The 20,384-nt window shown below is 56.6% G+C and overlaps 2 protein-coding genes across 7 annotated transcripts; both read left to right on the forward strand.

The window, feature by feature from the left end:
* Positions 1-62: 62 nt before the first annotated feature.
* CAMTA2 (calmodulin binding transcription activator 2) lies at positions 63-15,588 on the forward strand. 6 transcript variants are annotated; one of them, XM_069603230.1, is made up of 22 exons: positions 63-151; positions 1,437-1,531; positions 1,747-1,850; positions 2,203-2,270; positions 2,353-2,488; positions 3,071-3,157; positions 3,418-3,571; positions 3,920-4,054; positions 4,605-5,545; positions 6,229-6,355; positions 7,904-8,038; positions 9,865-9,980; positions 10,572-10,756; positions 11,054-11,132; positions 11,265-11,487; positions 11,657-11,958; positions 12,990-13,186; positions 13,420-13,603; positions 13,818-13,889; positions 14,210-14,379; positions 14,560-14,634; positions 14,741-15,588. In XM_069603230.1, the coding sequence occupies exons 2-22, from the start codon at positions 1,501-1,503 to the stop codon at positions 14,802-14,804; spliced, it is 3,585 nt and encodes a 1,194-aa protein (XP_069459331.1). In that variant the 5' UTR covers positions 63-151; positions 1,437-1,500; the 3' UTR covers positions 14,805-15,588. The 6 variants fall into 6 exon arrangements, with proteins under 6 accessions (XP_069459331.1, XP_069459332.1, XP_069459333.1 ...); XM_069603231.1 differs by having other exon boundaries at positions 3,086-3,157; XM_069603232.1 differs by lacking the exon at positions 3,071-3,157.
* Positions 14,741-19,919, forward strand: SPAG7 (sperm associated antigen 7). Its single transcript, XM_069603244.1, has 7 exons — positions 14,741-15,874; positions 18,312-18,379; positions 18,615-18,703; positions 18,851-18,935; positions 19,057-19,146; positions 19,243-19,399; positions 19,517-19,919. Exons 1-7 carry the CDS (start codon positions 15,790-15,792, stop codon positions 19,624-19,626), a joined length of 684 nt encoding a protein of 227 aa, XP_069459345.1. The 5' UTR covers positions 14,741-15,789; the 3' UTR covers positions 19,627-19,919.
* Positions 19,920-20,384: the final 465 nt, after the last annotated feature.

The raw sequence follows: 20,384 nt of genomic DNA on the forward strand, positions 1-20,384 counted from the left end.
GACCCCAGGTTCTCGTCCCGACCCCCATCCCCTTAATTGGGAAGCCCCGCCCCGTGCGCAGTGACGTCGGACGCCGCTGTCAGCCGGCGCTGGGGGGGGTCGGTGTGGGGTAGAATGGCCGCTGCCGCCGTCACCCGCGGGACCCCGGGAGGTAAGAGCCGGGGCCTCTCGCCCGCCTCTCCGCCCCCGCGCCAGGGGGCGCAGCTCCACCGCCCGGACTTGGCGCGCCACGCCGGGGACCACCGGCGCTCTCCCGGGTTTGCCCTCACTCCCCGCTTCCGTCCTCCTCCCCCGCGCCAGGGGGCGCCGCTCGGCGCAGGGCCCCACGGCGGACCTGCCGGGCCGGGCCGGACCGTCCCGGGGACCCCCCGCTCCCCAGCACCTGCCCTGCCCCTTGCCCGCCACGCGCCCGCGGACTCTGTTCCGCAGCTTCTCCAGGACATCTCTCCGTGAGGGCGGGAGGCGGAACCCTCCCACCTCGGAGCGTCTCCGCTGACCACCGCCCCTCCTGGGGGGTCCGCCCCCGGGCCCGCTCCGCACCCTGGCGGGCTGCCCATCCCGGACTGCGCACCTGCGCCCTAGGGCGGAGTCCTTACCCCAACCCAGGTTCCAGGGCTCACAGTCGTGCTCGGATGGGCCTCTTCCCCCTCTCCATTCCCAGACACCTGGCGGAGCCCGCGCTGAGAGCATCCTCCAGCTTCCATCTGTTCCCCCAGGAGGGTGGGGGCTCAGGCTGGAGCCAGAGTGGTAGATGGGGTAGGATAGGCCTGGAGGCCGAGGGAAGCTGAGGCTTTGGGGATAGAGGTACGGTGGGGTGGACAGGGCGGTCAGTCTCAGGGTGGAGGATGGGTTGACCTGGGGCTGGGTAGCTGGGTCCTGGGTGTCTAAACCAGGTTCTACTCAGGCCCAACCAATCTGGAGGAAAGGGTGGAGGTTAAGATCAGTTGTCAGATCTGCCCTTCCCCTTGGAAAAATCAAAGAGAAGGAACTCAGGGTGTGTCTTTTAAGGCCTAGCTCTCCACCCGGACTTAGAACTCCTGCCTTCCCCCCAACATCCAGGCTCTCATTTGTCAAACCATCCTTCAAGGACCGGACGCTCTGAGTCCTAGCCCCAGGGTCTGACCCCTCCGCAGCTCCAGCCTTTCGAGAGCCAGGGCTGTAAACGCCGCCCCCCGCCGGCCTTCTCCCCTCCCCCACCCCGCCGGTCTCTTCCTGATTGTTCTGTTCTGTTGTGTCTCCCACTCGTGTTGGTTCCTGGCACGGTGTCTGGGTTCGCCCTCTCCTCCAACCCCTGGCTGTACTCTGACACCACAGTCCAGCCCCTTCCTCTGGCTTCCTCAGATATCACGACCCGGTTGTGTACCAGGTCTCCCACCTCATTCTCATCCTTGATAGTGTGGGGGCTTCTGCCATGACCTTGTTCTCTCCCTTCCCAGCACAGACTCCCCCTCCCCCCGGCCCCTCAGGCCGGGGGTGACCTTGCCCCCTGGAGTCCTCACCATGAATACCAAGGACACCACCGAGGTTGCTGGTGAGTTCACAGTCCCAGGTGTCCAGGTTGGGCACAGCCTTTTATTTCCCCCAAGTGGTGGTGACCTTATAATTCTTGGATCCCCGCTCTCCTTGGCATCATTTTATTCACCACCACCACCCCACCCCGCACCCCAGTGCTCTGGATTCGGCCCTTTTCCCCTGGGCTCTCACTGGGATGTCTCACACTAAGCCCTCCCTTCTCATCCCCTCTAGAGAACAGCCACCACCTGAAGATATTTCTCCCCAAGAAGCTGCTGGAGTGTCTTCCTCGCTGCCCGTTGCTGCCTCCAGAGCGGCTCCGGTGGAATACAAATGAGGTTTTCTAGGGAGCCGGGGCGGGGGACTGGGGCTCAGCAGGGCCTAGTAGGCTGGAGGAGTTCCCCTCTGTGGCTTTCAACACTCTCTAGGCTCTTTGGGCATCACAGGAGAGCTATAAAGACCTGCATCTCGTAGGAGCTCATTTCTCCTTGGCATATGCACCTGTGTATAAATGCTACCACTTAAAAAGTATTTCCTACAAACAGAGCACTGTGCTCAGCGCTTGTCCTGCGTTATCTCACACAGTCCTCCAGGGATGCCGTTATCCCTGAGGTACAGATGAGGAGGCCCAAGAGGCCAGGCTGAGACTTTGGGAAGGGGACCCCCACCTGAGTGCCTCTTCTCCTCCAGGAGATTGCATCCTACTTGATCACCTTTGAGAAGCATGACGAGTGGCTATCCTGTGCCCCCAAGACAAGGTGAGAAGTTTTGTGAAGACGGGGAGTAGCAGGGGTCCTGGGTTCTGTGCACAGAACTCAAGGCCAGTCCTTCCCTTCTCAGGCCTCAGAATGGCTCCATTATCCTCTACAACCGCAAGAAGGTGAAATACCGGAAGGATGGTTACCTCTGGAAGAAGCGGAAGGATGGGAAGACCACCCGAGAGGACCACATGAAACTGAAGGTCCAGGGCATGGAGGTAAGCAAGGCCTCCAGCACACCTGCCTTGGCCCCCACTTTTCCCCGTGAGCTGGGTTCCAGCCCTGCCAGGGCTTGGTGACCTTCTCTGCCTACCACCCTCCCAGTCAGTCACTCTTTGCTTCTCACTCACTTTGGATCAGCTGGGTGGTTGCTCAGCCCACTCTCTGCTTTCTCTCCATGACCCAATTCTCCAGGACTTAGGCCACGCCTCCCCCTGGAGGCCACAGATGCCCAATCCCCTCACTTCTCTTGCGTTTCCCGTAGGGGTCTGACAGTACTTAGTACCTCAAAGCACAGGTTTCTCTTCTCTCAAATCATTGCTCCTCATCTCAGATGTGTTATTGCCCTGCCCTCTGATTTCTGGATAGTCCCCTGTCTCAAATCTGGTACTTGTTGTAAGGTCCTGGCCCCACTGTCCCTCTTCACTGTGGGGTAACTTGGGTGCTGGGTTTTGAAAGGTGTGGGGAATAGATGGGGGTCGGTAAGGGTTAAAGAGGAACTGGTGGCAAGATTGGGATTCCTGCAAAGGGACTGAACAGAGGAAGAGTTGGGGAGCAGACTAGCCCTCCCCCCACCCCAGCCTGTCTCCTGGCAGTGTCTCTATGGCTGCTACGTTCACTCTTCCATCGTCCCCACATTCCATCGGCGCTGCTACTGGCTGCTCCAGGTGAGGACGGAAGGGCTCAGGGAGACAGAGTCTACCTGGCTCTTTGAGGGAGGTGGGGGTCTGCGGAATGAAGGGGAAGGATGACGAGGTTCTGAGTGTGGAAAGGAGACAGGGAAGAAGAGAAAGGGGTTTGGGGATGGAGAGAGCCAGAACTTGGGAGGGTGAGGCTAGGGGTGCCTGGGGAGAAAGTGAGGACTAGGAGGCCAAGCCCCTGGCCATCAGGACCCCATAGCGCTCTCTGTGTACCCTCGTGCCTGCAGAACCCTGACATCGTGCTTGTGCACTACCTGAACGTCCCGGCCCTGGAGGACTGTGGAAAGGGCTGCAGCCCCATCTTTTGTTCCATCAGCAGCGACCGCCGAGAGTGGCTAAAGTGGTCCCGGGAGGAGCTCTTGGGACAGCTGAAGCCCATGTGTAAGGCAGCAGGGCCAGGACAGAGCTCCAAGGGGAGAGTGGACCTAGGGGCCTCCCATGGCAGCCAAGTTTCTATACTCAGGAGCCTGTGGGGTGACCATGTCGCCCCAAGCCAGGAGGCTTCTTTCCTGGGTGGGTGGGTGGGTACCAGGGTTCCTGGTGTGATCTAAGGTGTTCGACTACGGAGGGCAGCTGTGAGCTCCAGGTAGGAGCAGTCTGGGGGCCTCTGACCGCTGTTCCTCTGGCTGGAAGTCTCAGAGTATCTCAGGTGCTTGGGGGAGCCATCAGAGTTCTCTGGGGCCTGTTTTGTGGGCGGTCCCACAGCATTTCCCCCCAACTCTCCTCCAGTTCATGGCATCAAGTGGAGCTGTGGAAACGGGACAGAGGAGTTCTCCGTAGAGCAGCTGGTGCAGCAGATCCTAGACACCCACCCGACCAAGCCTGCACCCCGAACCCACGCCTGTCTCTGTAGTGGGGGCCTTGGTGAGTGACCAGGACCTTGGAACCTTCCTCACTCCTCGCTGGTCTGCCCTTACTCACACCAGGGGGGTAGCTGTCTTGTTGGGATTTGCATGCTTATTTGCATGACTTTTGCATGTTCCAGAAAGATGGGTCAGATGAGCAGAGGCCTTCCCGTCTGCATACTGCCTAGTTCTTTTTACTTATTCCTGGCAGCCTGGGCTCTCTGCTTTCTTCCTTTAGCAGTTCCTGGCTACCGCAGCACTACCGCTTATACACAGGCTTAGCCTTATTCTTAGTTGGCACCTCCTTGGTTCTGTTCTTTTGTCCTTTTTCTATGCTTTCACCTATTGCTCTCAGCTATTCCCCCAAGCCCAGGATCCTCCCCTGCAGTGTTCCTCCAAGGGGAGGGTGGGGGAGGAGAAATATTTCTGCTGCCTCCCAGTGGCCACAAGCAGTAGGACACCTCTGGTATGTAGTGACTTCTCAGGAAATACATGACAGCTTCCAGCAAAGGAGGGCTGGAGAGAAATGTGTCTTACCCCTTCTCTCCCCACCATCCCTTCCACTCCAGGTTCTGGGAGCCTCACCCACAAATGCAGCAGCACGAAACACCGTATCATCTCTCCCAAAGTGGAGCCCCGAGCTTTAACCCTGACCTCTGTCCCCCACCCCCATCCCCCTGAGCCACCTCCACTGATAGCCCCGCTTCCCCCAGAGCTCCCCAAGGCGCATACCTCCCCATCTTCCTCTTCCTCTTCCTCCTCTTCCTCCGGCTTTGCGGAACCCCTAGAGATCAGACCGAGCCCTCCAACCTCCCGAGGGGGTTCTTCCAGAGGAGGCACCGCCATCCTCCTCCTGACAGGACTGGAGCAGCGAGCCGGGGGCTTGACACCCACCAGGCACTTGGCTCCACAGGCCGATCCGAGGCCTCCCATGAGCGTGGCTGTGGTTGTGGGCTCTGAGCCCTCGGCCCCGCCAGCCCCTCCGAGCCCTGCCTTTGATCCTGATCGTTTTCTCAACAGCCCACAGAGGGGCCAGACATATGGAGGGGGCCAGGGGGTGACCCCAGACTTCCCCGAGGCCGAGGCCGCCCATACCCCCTGTCCAGCGCTCGAGCCTGCTGCTGCCCTGGAGCCCCAGGTGGCTGCCCGGGGTCTCCCTCCACAGTCTGGAGCAGGCGGGAGAAGGGGAAACTGCTTCTTCATTCAGGATGATGACAGTGGAGAGGAGCTCAAGGCCCAGGGGGCTGCCCCACCCGTACCTTCACCCCCTCCTTCACCCCCACCCTCACCTGCCCCTTTGGAGCCATCGGGCAGAGTAGGAAGAGGGGAGGCCTTGTTTGGAGGAGCTGGAGGGGGCAGCGAGCTGGAGCCCTTCAGTCTCTCATCATTCCCGGACCTCATGGGCGAACTCATCAGTGACGAAGCGCCGAGCGGCCCCGCCCCCGCCCCCCAGCTCTCTCCTGCTCTGAGCACCATCACAGACTTCTCCCCAGAGTGGTCCTACCCAGAGGTGAGTCTCAGACTTCTCTCCTTCCACCTGCATCCCTTTCACCCTGTGGCCTGTGACCTAGTTTCCCTCGGCATCCATGGCTGCTTAGTTCTCTTCCCAGCCTCTATCTTTACATAGAACAGTTTTCACAGGCCTTCTTAACTACCCCTTTTTCCCTCCCTCCTCCTTCTACCTGTGACTTGTGGTTGTGTGAGTCCCTCAAGTGCCCCAGGGGACTTCATTCCTTTGGTGACTGGGTGGGGTGGGGAGGGCCTGGGACAGTTCAGCCTGAAGGGAAAACCCAACTGGGATGTGATGGCAGACTTTGAGAAGCTGAAAGACTGTATTCGCAGTGAAGTTCTGCTTTGCGCTGCCCCAGAGATAGAAAGCAGGAACTTCTGTGGGGGTACCGGGGGCCCCAAGAAAAGACTTCCTCCCAGTGATAGCTGTCTACAAATGGGATGGTAGCCTTGGGAGAGGCAGTGAGCTCCCCGTTTCTAGCAGATTCAAGTAGAGGGCAGGAGTGTGGGGAGAAAGGATGGTGGGTGGCTCTCACTCCACTCCACGTCCAGTCTCTGTACCCCAGACCCTGGGTGTACAGAGAGCAATAGGTCCGCTCTCAGGGTCTGAATGAATGAAGGAGTGAGTAATTATACCCAGCAGAGAGAGCCTCAGTCACATGGCTCTCTGACTTCTGCCTGCAGGGTGGGGTCAAGGTGCTCATCACAGGACCTTGGACAGAGGCCGCTGAGCATTACTCCTGTGTCTTTGATCACATCGCCGTGCCAGCCTCACTCGTCCAGCCTGGTGTCTTACGCTGCTACTGTCCCGGTATGGGGACTGGGGGTGGTAGGAGAAGGGACTAAGACATGACTGTTAGGACTCCCAGGAAGCACTGGGAACAAATGTGTTGGGTTGTTCCCGAGAACATAACAAGCTCATCCAGTCCTGGGGCTGAGCCCGGTGGTTGGCCCCCCACCACCGCCCTCCAGCAGGCAGATGAGTCTGAGTTGAGGTGCCAGAAGGTCTAGATTCTAATCCTAAAAATATACTGCTGAGCTGACGAGTGATCTTGAGTAAGCCTACTGCTTTCATAGGACCTTGGCCTCCCCTTCTGTAAGACCAGCCATCTGACCCACGGGGACTCTCATGCCTCCCCAGGCCCTCTGACTCCAGTCCAGGGAGAGTCTCTCCGGAGATGAGAAGGGAAAGATGTTGGTCTCCACCAACCAGTTCTGAGACTGAGGGACATTGACTTCAAGACCTGTGCTATCCAGTATGGTAGCCATGAGCCACGTGTGCCTACTGAAATTAATAGTTAAGATTATATGAAGTTTCAGATTCAGCTCTGCCATCACACCAACCACATTTTAGTGCTCAGTGACCACATGTGCTCGTGCCCCACCAGGGGACAGGGCAGATGCAGGATGTCTCCAACACTGAGGAAAGTTCTTTTGGACAGCACTGTCCTGGATGTCATTGCCAAGATTCATCTCTGCCCTTTTGCCACCCGCTTTGCCTCTCACCTGACACTCAGCAGTATTGCTGTGGGGCCCCAAGGACCACTGGAGTGATGTCGACAGCTCTGCTCTCTATCAGTGTGTCCTCCCTGAGTCTCACCAGCCCTGTTCAGTGGTGGATGGCAGGAGAGGGGCTGAGACCAGAGACATTGGGAATTGGGAGTCTCAGCCTCTAATCTTGGGACCAGGGCCTGGTGGCTTTATCCTCAAGGCTATAGATATTGAGATCCTGGGACACCGCTCTCACTTCACCCTGTTGGTGAGCAGTTAATTCCTTTCTCTCGTCTTCGTAACAGAGTTAAGACCTCTGGACCTTGATCTTAGGAGATAAGAGATTTTACCATCATCAAATTGTTTATATATATAGGTATCTCTACACATCTACCTTCATCTGGCTCAATTGATAAAAAAATCTGCCTGCAATGCAGAAAACCCGGGTTCGATTCCTGGCTTGGGGAGATTCCCTGGAAAAGGAAATGGCAACCTACTCCAGTACTCTTGCCTGGAAAGTCCCATGGAAAGAGGAACCTGGAGGGCTTAGTCCATGGGGTCACAAGAGTCAGACACAACTTGGTTGACTAAACCACCCATAGGGATCTCTTGACTCTGTTTCTATGCCTTGGTGCTGAAAAACATCCTTAACTACAGGATCTAGAACCCAAGGGGTCTCTGGCCCAGAGGAGCTATTAAGTTCTCAAATAAAGGGGTTCCTCCCCACTTAGAGCCAAGGCCACTGGAGCTAGGGGCCTCTGGGGCCACAACAGGGCAGGTCGGGGAGGTGGATGTGGAAGGACCACCTGTGGCTCTGGTGAAGGAGCCCAGGAAAGAGAGCCATCTCGCTGATCCTTGCCCTCTCCAGCCCATGAAGTTGGGCTGGTGTCTCTGCAGGTGGCAGGGCGTGAGGGCCCCCTTTCTGCGTCTGTGCTCTTTGAGTATCGAGCCCGCCGATTCCTGTCACTGCCTAGTACTCAGCTTGACTGGCTGTCACTGGACGGTAAGTTCCTAACCTTCTGACGCCACCACCTTTGAGCATGACATGTTCCTAGGTCCATCTGAACTCGGGTGGCCACTGCCTTGCCCCCACTGTACCCCTCTTCCCAACTCCTGCTTCCTTGCTCATTTCTGAAGGAGCAGCAGATTTCCCTCACCTCCTCTTCCCTGTAAACCTTGGAGGCGGCTTTGTCCCAGCGCTTGTCCTGTCCATAGGAAGGGATCAAGGCCATGGGTGGGGCTGTGACAGTGCAAAGCAACAAACGTGGGATACACATGAGTGTATATGTGCCTGCTGCTGCTGCTGCTGCTGCTGCTAAGTTGCTTCAGTCGTGTCCGACTCTGTGCGACCCCATAGACAGCAGCCCACCAGGCTCCCCCGTCCCTGGGATTCTCTAGGCAAGAGTACTGGAGTGGGGTCCCATTGGCTTTTCCAGTATATGTGCCTACACAATATATTTAAACTTTCCTATGGTTTTTCCCTCTAGTTATAAAGACAGGCATTAATTATAGAAAATTTTGAAGTTACAGAAAAGCACAACGTAGAAAATGAAAATTCCCTGTAACAATGCTCAATAACATACATCGCTTTTAATGTATCTTCTTATACCAACACAGAGATGCACATACATACACGTGTGTGGACGTGTATGTGTATTTGTTTAAATCCAGAGCTGTTTGTCCCCTTTACTGGTTATCCCTCCTGTGGCTTTCAGAATTGTTTCTCTTCTGCATCTGCTTTCTTGAGGTTTGCATGTCTCTGTTTCCTCCTGTTTAACCTGTGCTTTACCATCTCTCCTGTGTGTCTCCTGCCTCTCATCTCTCCATTCCTCCTTGGATTTTTGTCTTCACTTCCCCTCTTCCTTCCCTATACCTTGTTCGTTCTACACCCCCAGCTCTCCTTTGCCCTTTTTCTCTCCTCTCCTTCCTCTTGTCTGTCTTCCCCTCTCTGCTCTCATACCTTGAGTCTCTGCTCAGAGCTCTTTACCCTCCTCCCTACCATCCCCTCAGCCTTCTTGCCCATCTGTCCTGGCATCTCAAAACATCCCCAGCCTCCACCTGTTTGTTTTCCCATGGCTCCGACCCCCTTCTGTCTCCCCTCCTCATCCTTGTGTGATCTCAGGAGGGGACAGATATAGCTTGGGATGTGTGCGTGTGCATTTGTGCATGGGGTGGGGGAGGAGGAGAAATGGACTTGGCCATCCATCTCTGTCACCTCCCCTTCCTGCCATCCTCTTTGTGGACAGCTGCGGGGGGCCAGGAGGAGGGGGTGGTGCTTTTCAAATCAGTCTCTGAGTTCTTTGGGGCAGTGATTAACAGAGAGGAGGGACCCTGAAGTCCTTCAGCCCCAGCATGGGGGACAAAGGTAGTGTCTGCGTCAAGAAGGAACAAAATGAGCCACCTGGGAAGAGGCTGGGAGTATATGCATGTGCATGCATGTATGTGTGAGAGATCTGGGGTGGGTATGTGTGTGGGTGTGGGTGTGTGTGTTTGCGAGGGAGAGAGAAAGAGAGATATCTGGGGCAACTGGGGCTAGACACCCAGCGGGGAGTCCTACAGTCTCTGTGTCTTTGAAGGACACAGTCTTGGTTCTGCATTCAGGTCCTAGGTGGACACGTGGTATGAAGAGCCCCAGACTGAGGACTGGTCCTGGGGGGCTCTATTCAGAAGGTGGAGGGGGGAGGGTAAAGGGCCATTGTATGGAGAAGAGGAAAGGATATGCTTGTGTCTTCATCACTCAGACCCTGGGACAGGATCTGGCTTTGTTGCCCAGGGCATCCCCTGGACCCTGCCCACTGAGCTCCCCATGCCCACTCCTCTTCCCCCCAGACAACCAGTTCCGGATGTCCATCCTGGAGCGACTGGAGCAGATGGAGAAGCGGATGGCAGAGATCGCAGCAGCTGGGCAGGCCCCCTGCCAAGCGCCTGACACCCCTCCAATTCAGGTACCTCCATGAGGGCACTCTACAGTGGGGAGCAGGGGGAGGGTCTTTCTGTAGAAATCAGCTGTAGTGTGTGACTCCCCTCGCTGTCCAGGCCCCAGCCAGTCCCCTTCCCTTCTCTGTGACATCACCCTGCTCCCACCCCCACCCTGTGGCAGGAGTGGCTATTCTGGGCACCCTCTTGGCATGACAAGCTTCGGACTATTTCTGGTCTGAAGGAGGGTGGAGGTGAGGGTGGGGGAGGGGATCCAAGAAGTTGGGGCTCAGCACTCTGAGGGTTCCAGGTCTCTGAGGAAAGAAGGCTGGAGAGGACTCTAGGTTCTGAGGGGGAAAAGCCATCTGTGGATATGGCACTGATCTGAGCCAAAGTGAAAGCACCACATGGGCATGCAGGCATGAGGTCTGGCTGCTGGAGAAAGCTGCCGGAGCGACAGGGAGGACTGACCAGCCATCAGAGGTCAGGGTGGTGGGAGCCTAGAATGGGAATTGTAGGGAGGGGGCAGAACTGGAAGCTGAGAGGACAGGGGTGGGATGGCTAAGGCCATCCCAGGCTGGGGATGCTCAGGTCTCTGCCTGAGGGTGTGTGCACCACAGGATGAAGGCCAGGGGCCTGGGTTCGAGGCCCGGGTGGTGGTCCTGGTAGAGAACATGATCCCTCGCTCCACCTGGAGGGGTCCTGAGCGTCTGGCCCATGGAAGCCCTTTCCGGGGCATGAGCCTTCTGCACCTGGCTGCTGCCCAGGGCTATGCCCGCCTCATCGAGACCCTGAGCCAGTGGCGGTGAGCTGGGGCTGGTGGGAGTTGAGGTTGGGGGTTGTCAGGGACTGAGGAGGAACTGGAGGCTGCCATGGGAGTTGGGGTCACTGTGGGAAGAGGGGCTGGAACAGGGTTTGCACTTGGGGTAGTTCTAATGTCCTCTGACTTACAATGCTGACTTCTTGACCTCCTTATAATCATTCATCTCTGACTACTCATCCTGCTGACCTTAGTGCTTGCCAGCCCCTTCGATTCGGAAGTTCCTACCGGGCCCCCTTTATCCCTAACTGGGCTCCGCTGCCCCTTTCCCAAACCCTCCAGGAGTGTGGAGACAGGAAGCTTGGACTTGGAGCAAGAGGTTGACCCACTCAATGTGGACCACTTCTCTTGCACCCCTCTGGTGAGAATGCTGGATCCTAGCGCATGTGAACAATGAGAAACGGGAGCAGTTCTTCAGAGATCGTTTGGGGGATGCAGGGAAGGGGTAAGGACAGGCCCATGCCTTATCTCTACCTCCCCCTCTTCTCCTCAGATGTGGGCTTGTGCCCTGGGCCACCTGGAGGCTGCTGTGCTCCTCTTCCGTTGGAACAGACAGGCGCTGAGCATTCCTGACTCTCTGGGCCGCCTGCCCCTATCCGTGGCTCATTCCCGGGGTCATGTGCGCCTCGCCCGCTGCCTGGAGGAACTGCAAAGACAGGAAGCTTCTGCTGAACCCCTGCCTGCCCTGTCGCCACCCTCCTCCAGCCCCGACACTGGTGAGGATTTAAGGAGACTGTGGGTGGAAGCGCAGGCCAGGGGAAAGCTAAAGGGTGGGAGACGAGTGAGGTTGTAGGGATGGGGAGGTAAGAGCAGCAAGGCCAGGGAGATGGAGAGTGAGGGGGCAAGTGGCGCCTTATGCTCACACCCCCTTCCCTCCCCTTGCAGGCCTGAGCAGTGTCTCCTCACCTTCAGAGCTCTCGGAGGGCACTTTCTCCGTCACATCGGCCTATTCCAGCGCCCCGGATGGGAGTCCTCCCCCTGCTCCTCTGCCAGCCTCTGAGATGACTATGGAGATGGTCCCAGGCCAGCTCTCCTCCAGTGTCCCAGAGGCCCCCCTATTCCTCATGGACTATGAAGCCACCAACCCCAGAGGGCCCCCACCCTCGCCGCCTCCTCTCCCACCAGCCCTGGACGGTGGGGCTGCTCCCGAGGAAGCTGATAGTCCACCAGCTGTGGATGTGATCCCGGTACCGCTTAGGTGGAGGGCCCCAAGCAGAGGGGGGTGCAGGGCTGGGGTGACACCAGCCACCACATGAAACAAGCAGAGCCGGGTGGCAGTTTGCGAAGAAGGGGTCATTTACCCCCATTTGGGGACAGGCAAGGTAACCCTCTGCGTAAGCTTCTGTCAGGGCTTGGGATTCAGAAGTCATGAAGCCTCAGAGGTTAGAATTCTGGAGAATAGCTTCAATTAGAGCTGGGTGGTAGGGGTTACCTGTTGTTCCATAAAGGGACAAGAGCGATGGCAGGAAGCGGGGAGGAAGGAGGAGCAGAGAGGTCAGAGAGGTCGGCAAGATGGAAGCGGAAGTGTCTGGCACTAACCAGGAGGTAGGGGGAGGCTTGCACATGCTAAGAGCTAAAACTTGTAGAGTGTATGAACCCATGAGAGTGGAGAGTGGCTCTTCACGTGCAGCAGCCTGCTTCTCTGCTAGGGCCTGGGACATACCTGCTTTAGAGAGACTAAGGGATTAACCGGGGCGCACTAAAGTGCAACAGATTTAGAGAACGCCACACGGTAGGCATCTTTATGTGAGACCAGCAGAAAGTGCTGCAGGCTGCAAGGCTGGAGCTAGTCAATAAGGTGTCATGTGATTGGCAAGCGCTCAGCTGATTCTTGGCAAGCTCAAGGAGGGGGTGGCAGACATGGCCAAGTCTGTGGGAGCTGGCATGGGGCAGGCTGGGTGGGACAGTGGGCAGTCAGCCTGGAAGGCTAAGCCCTTCATTCGCCCAGCTTCTGAATCCCCATGTGCTATACGTCCTTCCTAGCCTGTGTTTTCCACAACATCTCAACACAGGGCTGTATTAAGTGGGACCCCAAGGAGTGTAAGTGAACCTGGAACACTGGCCAAGAAAGACAGGGTTAATGGGGGCAGCCATCCATGAGGCCTCACCGTCTGGTGCTGATAGGAGAAAGATAGGAAGTGAACTTATGCTATGGCCTTGGCAGAGCAAGAACAGCTGGGGGGCCCCTCAAGGTTCACCCAGCTTCTCCTTCATCCAGGTGGACATGATCTCACTGGCCAAGCAGATCATTGAAGCCACACCAGAGCGGATTAAACGAGAGGACTTCGTTGGGCTGTCTGAGGCCGGAGCCACAATACGGGAGAGGACGGGAGCGGTGGGGCTCAGTGAGACCATGTCCTGGCTGGCCAGCTACCTGGAGAACGTGGACCATTTCCCCAGCTCGGCCCCTCCGAGGTGACCAGCTTAGGACAAAGCCTCCAGATCCTTCAAAGGAACATGGGAGGGAGAGAGTGAGGGAAGAAGCTGCACTATGGCCAGAGCCTTTGAGGAAGGGATTGGTACTGGCTGGCGAGCTCTGAAGTCACTCTCCAGACCCTGTTACTGGGGCTCTGCCTTCAGAGCAGCGCCCAGGTGGGAGAAGAGGGACTTCAGATGTCCAGGACATCCTTTATCCCTGTGCCCTACAGTGAGCTGCCATTTGAGCGGGGCCGCCTGGCTGTCCCTCCAGCACCTTCCTGGGCAGAGTTTCTCTCTGCATCTGCCAGTGGCAAGATGGAGAGTGACTTTGCCCTGCTGACCCTCTCGGATCATGAGCAGCGGGAACTGTACGAGGCAGCCCGAGTCATCCAGACAGCCTTCCGAAAATACAAGGTCGGGCGCTTGGGGACTTCAGGGGATGACTTAGACAATCTTGAGTCGGGAGGTGATGGGTTCCCAGGACTTTGGGGGACACAGCAATCATCCGGACAGATCAGGGGTAGGGAGAAGGGTCAAGGGACCCCAGGCACGTTGGAGGAGCAGGTCAGATGTTAGGTGGGCAGTTCCTAACTGATTCAGGTGCTGAGACTTCCTTCTTGCCACTTAGGGCCGGCGGCTGAAGGAACAGCAGGAGGTAGCAGCCGCTGTGATCCAGCGCTGTTACCGGAAGTACAAACAGGTGAGGCTGTCCTCTCTTGAAAGCATACCCACCAACCCACACACGCACCCACTCACCCCATCCCAGACTATCCAGAATGCTGCAGGAGCCCTAACTCCCCTTTTCTCTCCACAAGCTGACCTGGATTGCACTTAAGGTATTAGGCATGAGACCTGGGTGTGAGGCTGTCTGTGGTGATTCAGCCTTTCCTTCCGTGAGCGTGTGGATTAGAGAAAGAGACTTGCATCGACTGAACTTGAAACGGGGTGGAGGGTGACCCTTAGGGGTCTGGGTCTCTGTCCCTCCATGTCAGCCCCTGCCCCTCCTCCCCACCCCTGCAGTTTGCACTCTATAAGAAGATGACCCAGGCGGCCATCCTGATCCAGAGCAAGTTCCGAAGCTACTACGAACAGAAGCGATTTCAGCAGAGCCGCCGAGCGGCAGTCCTCATCCAGCAGCGCTACCGCTCCTACCGCCGCCGGCCCCCAGGGACCCTGCCTGCCCGCAACAAGTACGGCCCCAACCCTCCAGCCCTCAGTGCACACCCACTGTGTCCACGGCCACTGCCCATGGACTCCCAACTCATCATCCTGCTCCTCCCCCACCCTTGCCCTGCCAAGGTTCCTAAGGGGCGAGGGGCAGGTGATTCCCGAGTGTCCTGTGCGGTCTCATCTGTTCTTCCTTCCACCAGAGGCTCCTTTCTCACCAAGAAGCAGGACCAGGCAGCCCGGAAGATCATGCGATTCCTGCGCCGCTGCAGACACAGGTGTTGCCCTTTCCCTCACTGGGGAGGACTGGGCCCCGCCGCCGCCTCCCCATCCCACCGCCCTGATCGGCCGGTCTCCTCTGACTCCTTCCTTGTCTCTCCGCAGGATGAGGGAACTGAAGCAGAACCAGGAGCTGGAAGGGCTTCCCCAACCCGGGCTGGCCACCTGACCTCTCCACTGCCTTTCTCATCACCCTGGGGGCCGCTTCTTGCAGTCTTAACAGGGAGAGGGCTCTCTGGGGGAGGGGGAGCCCCCTGTCGGCAGCTTTCCCGTCACTTCTGTGCTAGCCCGTCCTGGGTCTCCACCCCCACACCCCTCCGAAGTGCTGAACTCCCTCTCCCACCCTTGCCTCCTTCTCTTCCCTCCGGGTCGCGCCCCCTTCTCTTAGTCCCCGGCTCCAGAAGACCCATGCCCCACATACCTGCATCTTCAGCTGTGACCTCCGGAGCCCTGCCTGCCCCTTCTCCACAGCTCCCTCCCTGCCTGTGCCCACCTCGGCCCCTTCCTGACTTGCCTTATTTATTTGTTCGACGCGTCTCTGAATGTATCCGCCTCGGCCCCACCTCTGCCTTCGCTACGCGCGCGCCCCTCGTGTTTCAGGGCTGACCGTGCCCCCACCCCGACTCCGCATGTTTGCGTCTGTTTCCTCCCTTTCTGGCCCTGTCTTTCCCCGTCAACCGACCGACTCCGGCCACCAATCTCGGGGCCAAAGGGGGGGGGGGTGTATATAGAAACGCGCTGCGGAGTCCTGCCCCGTCCCCGAGGGGAGGGGCCTTGTACATAATGTAACATACAGAGTATAGTGAAGAATCTATTTAAGGCGCCGCAGGGAGGGCTGCACGGCCGGGCTTGTGGTTCCTGGCGCGGCGGGAGCCTCCTGCCGGCTCCACGAGCACTTTCTACTTGTGCATGGGCTTGGTTTCTACGAATTGCCATTAAACATCGCTGCACCAGCCAGCCTCCGGCCTCTGTCTGCGGGCGGCGGGGAGGGGCGGGGCCCCGGCCGGCTGAAGGCTGCGGGCGCGCCAAGCCGGGATCTGAGCCGCGCCGGGGCGGGGCGGGTGCGTGGTTTTCCGCCTCCGACGTGTTTCCGGCCTTAAAGGCATTTTGCCCTTCCCTTTAAGACGCACCGCCCCCTCTCAGTCACTCCCAAGATGGCGGACCTACTGGGCTCCATCCTGAGCTCCATGGAGAAGCCACCCAGCCTCGGTGATCAGGAGACTCGGCGCAAGGCCCGAGGTGAGGATCCCAAATTCATAGCCGGCTTTCTTCGCCCGGTTCTCCGGATCGCAATCCTCCCTCTTTGGATGACCCCGCCTTCTCAACCTTGAAAGACCCCTCACCGGGCCCTTCAGAGACCCCCCGAGTCCCTAAAAGGGCTGCTGACCCGCCCGCTGTTCTTAGCGGACGATGATTGGCTCCCTGAAGCTCAGCACCAGCCCCCTGCCTCTTCCTGCCCTGGCCTTCCGCAGTCCTTGTTTTCAATTCGCCCGTGAGCCCGCCTGTCCGCCGGTGGCGTGGTCTGATTGGTAGGCTGTCCTGAACCCCACCCAACCCCTTCCCGCCTTCGGATCGGAGGGCGGTAAGATCGACCGCTCGGCCCCGCCCGCCCTGCCGGCGCGCCGGTCCGTGCACCTCTTCCCCTTCCGATTGGATCCAGGATACGTCCATCCACAACCCTTTCTCCCCTATTGGCCTCCTCAACTTAAAGGACTATCGATTAAGTTTTGTTCGACCTTTCTCGAGCCCACCCCACCCTCAGCACCTCTAATTGGCTGCTGGAGCCGTTCAGTGCCCTTATGCTCCGCCTACTTGATTTAACCCGATCCCTTCTGCAGTGCTCCAACATTTCTCTCATCTGTACCCTGAAATTCCTGAGTTCCCTGGGCGGGTCGTGAATGTTGATTGGAGGAATGAGAAGGCTCCTACCCGGTCCTACTGGCCATAGTCTCCCAGCCTGTGTTCGAGTAACTTCTCTGCTGGCGGTTCAAGTTGGACTGCCAGTGTAGGGCGCGGCCCGCTGGGCGGTGCAAGCCTCTCCTGCTCTCTCCGCAGCGTGTGAATGAATCTGACAGAATGAGTGCCTTTGGGGGAGGACACCGGCTCCCCACCCGTTCGAGGGAGGCCAGGCCAGGGGTGGGTGCCTTCAAAGTGCTCAAGTGCTGCTTAATGCCAAACTAACATCCATATTTACTGAATGGTTACTAAGGGCCAGGGGCACAACTCCAAGGAGCCGACAGTCCGGAGCATTGATGAAATGATCACACAGGAGTTAAAAATCAACTTTATAAATGCTCTGAAAGAAAAATAATTGTCAGGATTGTAACTACCTAGGGCTTCTAACCTAGCCTGCAGTGAGCTGAGATCTGAAGAATAGATAATTCAGTTAGTGAGAGGGCAACACAGTGCTCCAGGCAGATATTTGAAAGCTATAAGGAAGGAGTGCGCATCATGGGACCTGGGAACTGAGTTACTTCAAGCTCACCGCGACTGACTAGGTGGTTCACCAGCGGCCGTTGACAGACTAGGAAGCTGAAGTTGAGTTTAGTCACTTGCCTGTGGTTACACAGTTACTTAATGGCGGCCTTTCAAACCCAGGTGTGACTTTCAAGCCCATGTGCTTATCCATAATCTTAAGTCACCTCCTCAGTTGCAGAGAGAAGACTCTCGAGACAGAACAGTCAGTGACCAAGACGGGGTCTGAGCCCATGAGGTTGAAGAGAGGAGTGCACCTGAGCTGTCAAGCCCTGGAGCCCCGGAGAGTAACTGGATAGGACAGGAACAGGGTCCCTGGCTTCTAGGAGCTCATAGTGGGGCAGGGAAGACAAAAGTTATAGTCTGTTAGTTCTCAGCATGTGCTGTAGTGGATGTCTGAACCAGATGTGCTTGGGCCCCAGAGGAAGAAGTAATTCTTCACCATCTGACTCATGGTGGATCTCAAAGTTTGCAAGGGGAAGAAGAGCATTTCAAGCAGCAGGAACAACATGTGCAAAGACATGAAGTGATTAGGAAAATGCGAATAGGTTCAGTGCAGCTGAAGGGGTTCTGATCCTGTGGAAGAAGTAGGCCTTAAGAATGTCAGCAATTTGAAATGGCAGAAGAGAGAAGAGGGGACAGTAAGACCCAAAGGTAGCGAGTTCTCTTTACAGCTCAGACACCTGCACTCCCAGAGGAGAAGAATGTTAGACTGGCCATTTCAGCTTCGTCTTGGCTGTAGAAATAAGAAGTGGGGGTATTACAAAATATAGGAAGTTAAATAATTTCCTCTATCCTGTGTAGACAATGAGATGATAAACTCTTTGAGGCCAGGACTGGGTCTGTTCCCATTACCTCCCCAAACCTTAGAGTTCTTGGTATGTCGTAAGCAATAAATAAAAATGTTTGCTAGTTGGTTTCCCCAGTGGGAAACAGGGTTGAGCATGATCCTCATCTCTGTTTCTCCCACTAAACTGTGAGCTCCTAAAGGGCAAAGCTATGTCTTCATCCTCTTTGTACTTCAGGGCCTAGCAACGTATCAGGGATAGAGTAAATACCAATAAATGCTTGGCAAATAACAGTAATCCTCCCTTCCTACCCTGACACCTCCCAGTGGACACGAGACCCCTCCCAAAGCCTTACACCCTCTCACCACCCATACTTCCATGCCTGGCCTCATGCTGCCATTTCTTGCCCCCAGAGCAGGCAGCCCGCCTGAAGAAACTACAGGAGCAAGAGAAACAACAGAAAGTAGAATTTCGTAAAAGGGTAAGAACAACTGGAGAGATCAAAGGCAGCTTCAGAAAGGACTAACAATAAGTTAGAATCAGAAGGTTGAGGACTTAGTTTGTGTGGAAACTGTCTTAAGAGAAGTGAAGCCCAGAAGTCAGTGGCACGGAGGTGGGAAAGGTGTGGGAGGCACAAGCCTGTTGGCCCGGCTGGGGAGAGGGGTAGTGGGGTGGAGCCATCATCTCATATCTTCTTCCCTTTTCCCTCTACCAAGATGGAGAAAGAGGTGTCAGATTTCATCCAAGACAGTGGGCAGATCAAGAAAAAGTTTCAGCCGATGAATAAGATAGAGAGGAGCATACTGTGAGTGTCTCTGGGCTGGGGCGACAGGAAGTGGGTGGTCAAGGAGGCACAAAGGGTGAAAGGTTCGGAGGGGAGAACCTCCTAGAGGAGGGTACTGGCCCCCCTCATGGCTTCACAACCTCTTTCCCTTTGGCTCCCCCTCCCCAGACACGATGTGGTGGAAGTGGCTGGCCTGACATCCTTCTCTTTCGGGGAAGATGATGAGTGTCGCTACGTCATGATCTTCAAAAAGGTAAAAGGCCCGAGTTGAGTTCCCCGCTCTCTCCTTTTCAGCCTGTACCCTGCCCCAGGGGAGAGGAATGAGGTAAACTATGTATGTGGAACCTTGACCCCATCACCCACTTCTTTCCCAGGAGTTTGCACCCTCAGATGAAGAGCTGGACTCCTACCGGCGTGGCGAGGAGTGGGACCCCCAGAAGGCTGAGGAGAAACGGAGGCTGAAGGTGAGTTATGCCTGAAGTCCCTGGGACCCTGCCACCACCATCTGGGAGGGCCTGAGGTCAGGCCTTGAGCTCCGGAGCCCCCCTCTACACCCTCAGGAGCTGGCCCAGCAACAGGAGGAGGAAGCGGCCCAGCAGGGACCTGTGGTGGTGAGCCCAGCCAGCGATTACAAAGACAAATACAGCCACCTTATTGGCAAGGGGGCAGCCAAGGATGCAGCTCACATGCTACAGGCCAACAAGACCTACGGCTGTGGTGAGGCCACAGTGGGGGCTGGGAGGGGGCAGGGAAGAGGAGATAGGTTGGGGGGAAGGTGAGGGGAGGCCAAGGCCCAGGACTCCTAGGTCCTCCCACCCTCCCGTCTGCCCCTAGTGCCCGTGGCCAACAAGAGGGACACACGCTCCATTGAAGAGGCCATGAATGAGATCCGGGCCAAGAAGCGTCTGCGGCAGAGCGGGGAAGAGTTGCCATCTACCTCCTAGGCACCCCAGCTCCTGGGGCAGGGCAGGGGGCAGGGAGGGACAAAGCTGCTGCTATTAGAACCCATCCTGGAGCCCCACCTTCTAACAGCTGTCACTCAGGCACAGTGTTTGTCACTGTTCGAGCTCAGATATGTATGTGGGGTGTGTGTGTGTGTGTGTGTGTGTGTGTGTGTGTTAGTATGTGAAAGTGTGAATGCTCAGGTGGGTATTTAATCTGTATTCTGTTCGTCCTGGAAGTTTCTTCCCCATGGGGCTGGGATTACTTTACATTCAATAAATACCATTTGACCCAATGTCTTGGTTTGTTAGCAGAGAGAAAGGTAGGCTTTGGAGAGGAGGTGAAATAATTATAGGTTGAATAATATAAACTTGCCTTTGTGGGCCAAAGATGGCCAAATATTGGCACTTTTGCAGAAATTCCTAAGGGATGGTGTTTTTTAAGAGCACAGTCACTATGGCCAAGTGGTCTAGCTTTGGATCCTGGCTCTGCCACTTCCTGTCACCTTGGTAAAGTATTTTGCCTGTTTGTGACTCAGTTTCCTCACCAGTAAAATGGGGATAATAATGGTAACTACCTGATAGGACTGTTTCAAAGATTGCATATTGATAATAGTTTCCCATCCTCGAGGCTCCATGGAAATGTAGCTGCTTTGGTTCCCATGACCATCCTCACCAAGTACCCCAATTTCATAAGGACAAGCACTCAGACCTCAGCACTGCAGTACCCTCCGCAGACCCCATAAATTTCCCTTTCCGGG

The sequence above is a fragment of the Ovis canadensis genome, chromosome 11, assembly GCF_042477335.2.
Source record: "Ovis canadensis isolate MfBH-ARS-UI-01 breed Bighorn chromosome 11, ARS-UI_OviCan_v2, whole genome shotgun sequence".
NCBI lineage: Eukaryota > Metazoa > Chordata > Mammalia > Artiodactyla > Bovidae > Ovis > Ovis canadensis.

Coding starts and splice junctions, on each gene's coding strand:
- CAMTA2 (XM_069603236.1), top strand. CDS start 1,501: ATGAATACCAAGGACACCACCGAGGTTGCTG. Junction 3,158..3,417: donor GCTGCTACTGGCTGCTCCAG/GTGAGGACGGAA, acceptor TCGTGCCTGCAG/AACCCTGACATCGTGCTTGT. Junction 14,635..14,740: donor CTGCGCCGCTGCAGACACAG/GTGTTGCCCTTT, acceptor GTCTCTCCGCAG/GATGAGGGAACTGAAGCAGA.
- SPAG7 (XM_069603244.1), top strand. CDS start 15,790: ATGGCGGACCTACTGGGCTCCATCCTGAGCTCCATGGAGAAGCCACCC. Junction 15,875..18,311: donor GACTCGGCGCAAGGCCCGAG/GTGAGGATCCCA, acceptor TCTTGCCCCCAG/AGCAGGCAGCCCGCCTGAAG. Junction 18,936..19,056: donor ACGTCATGATCTTCAAAAAG/GTAAAAGGCCCG, acceptor CTTCTTTCCCAG/GAGTTTGCACCCTCAGATGA.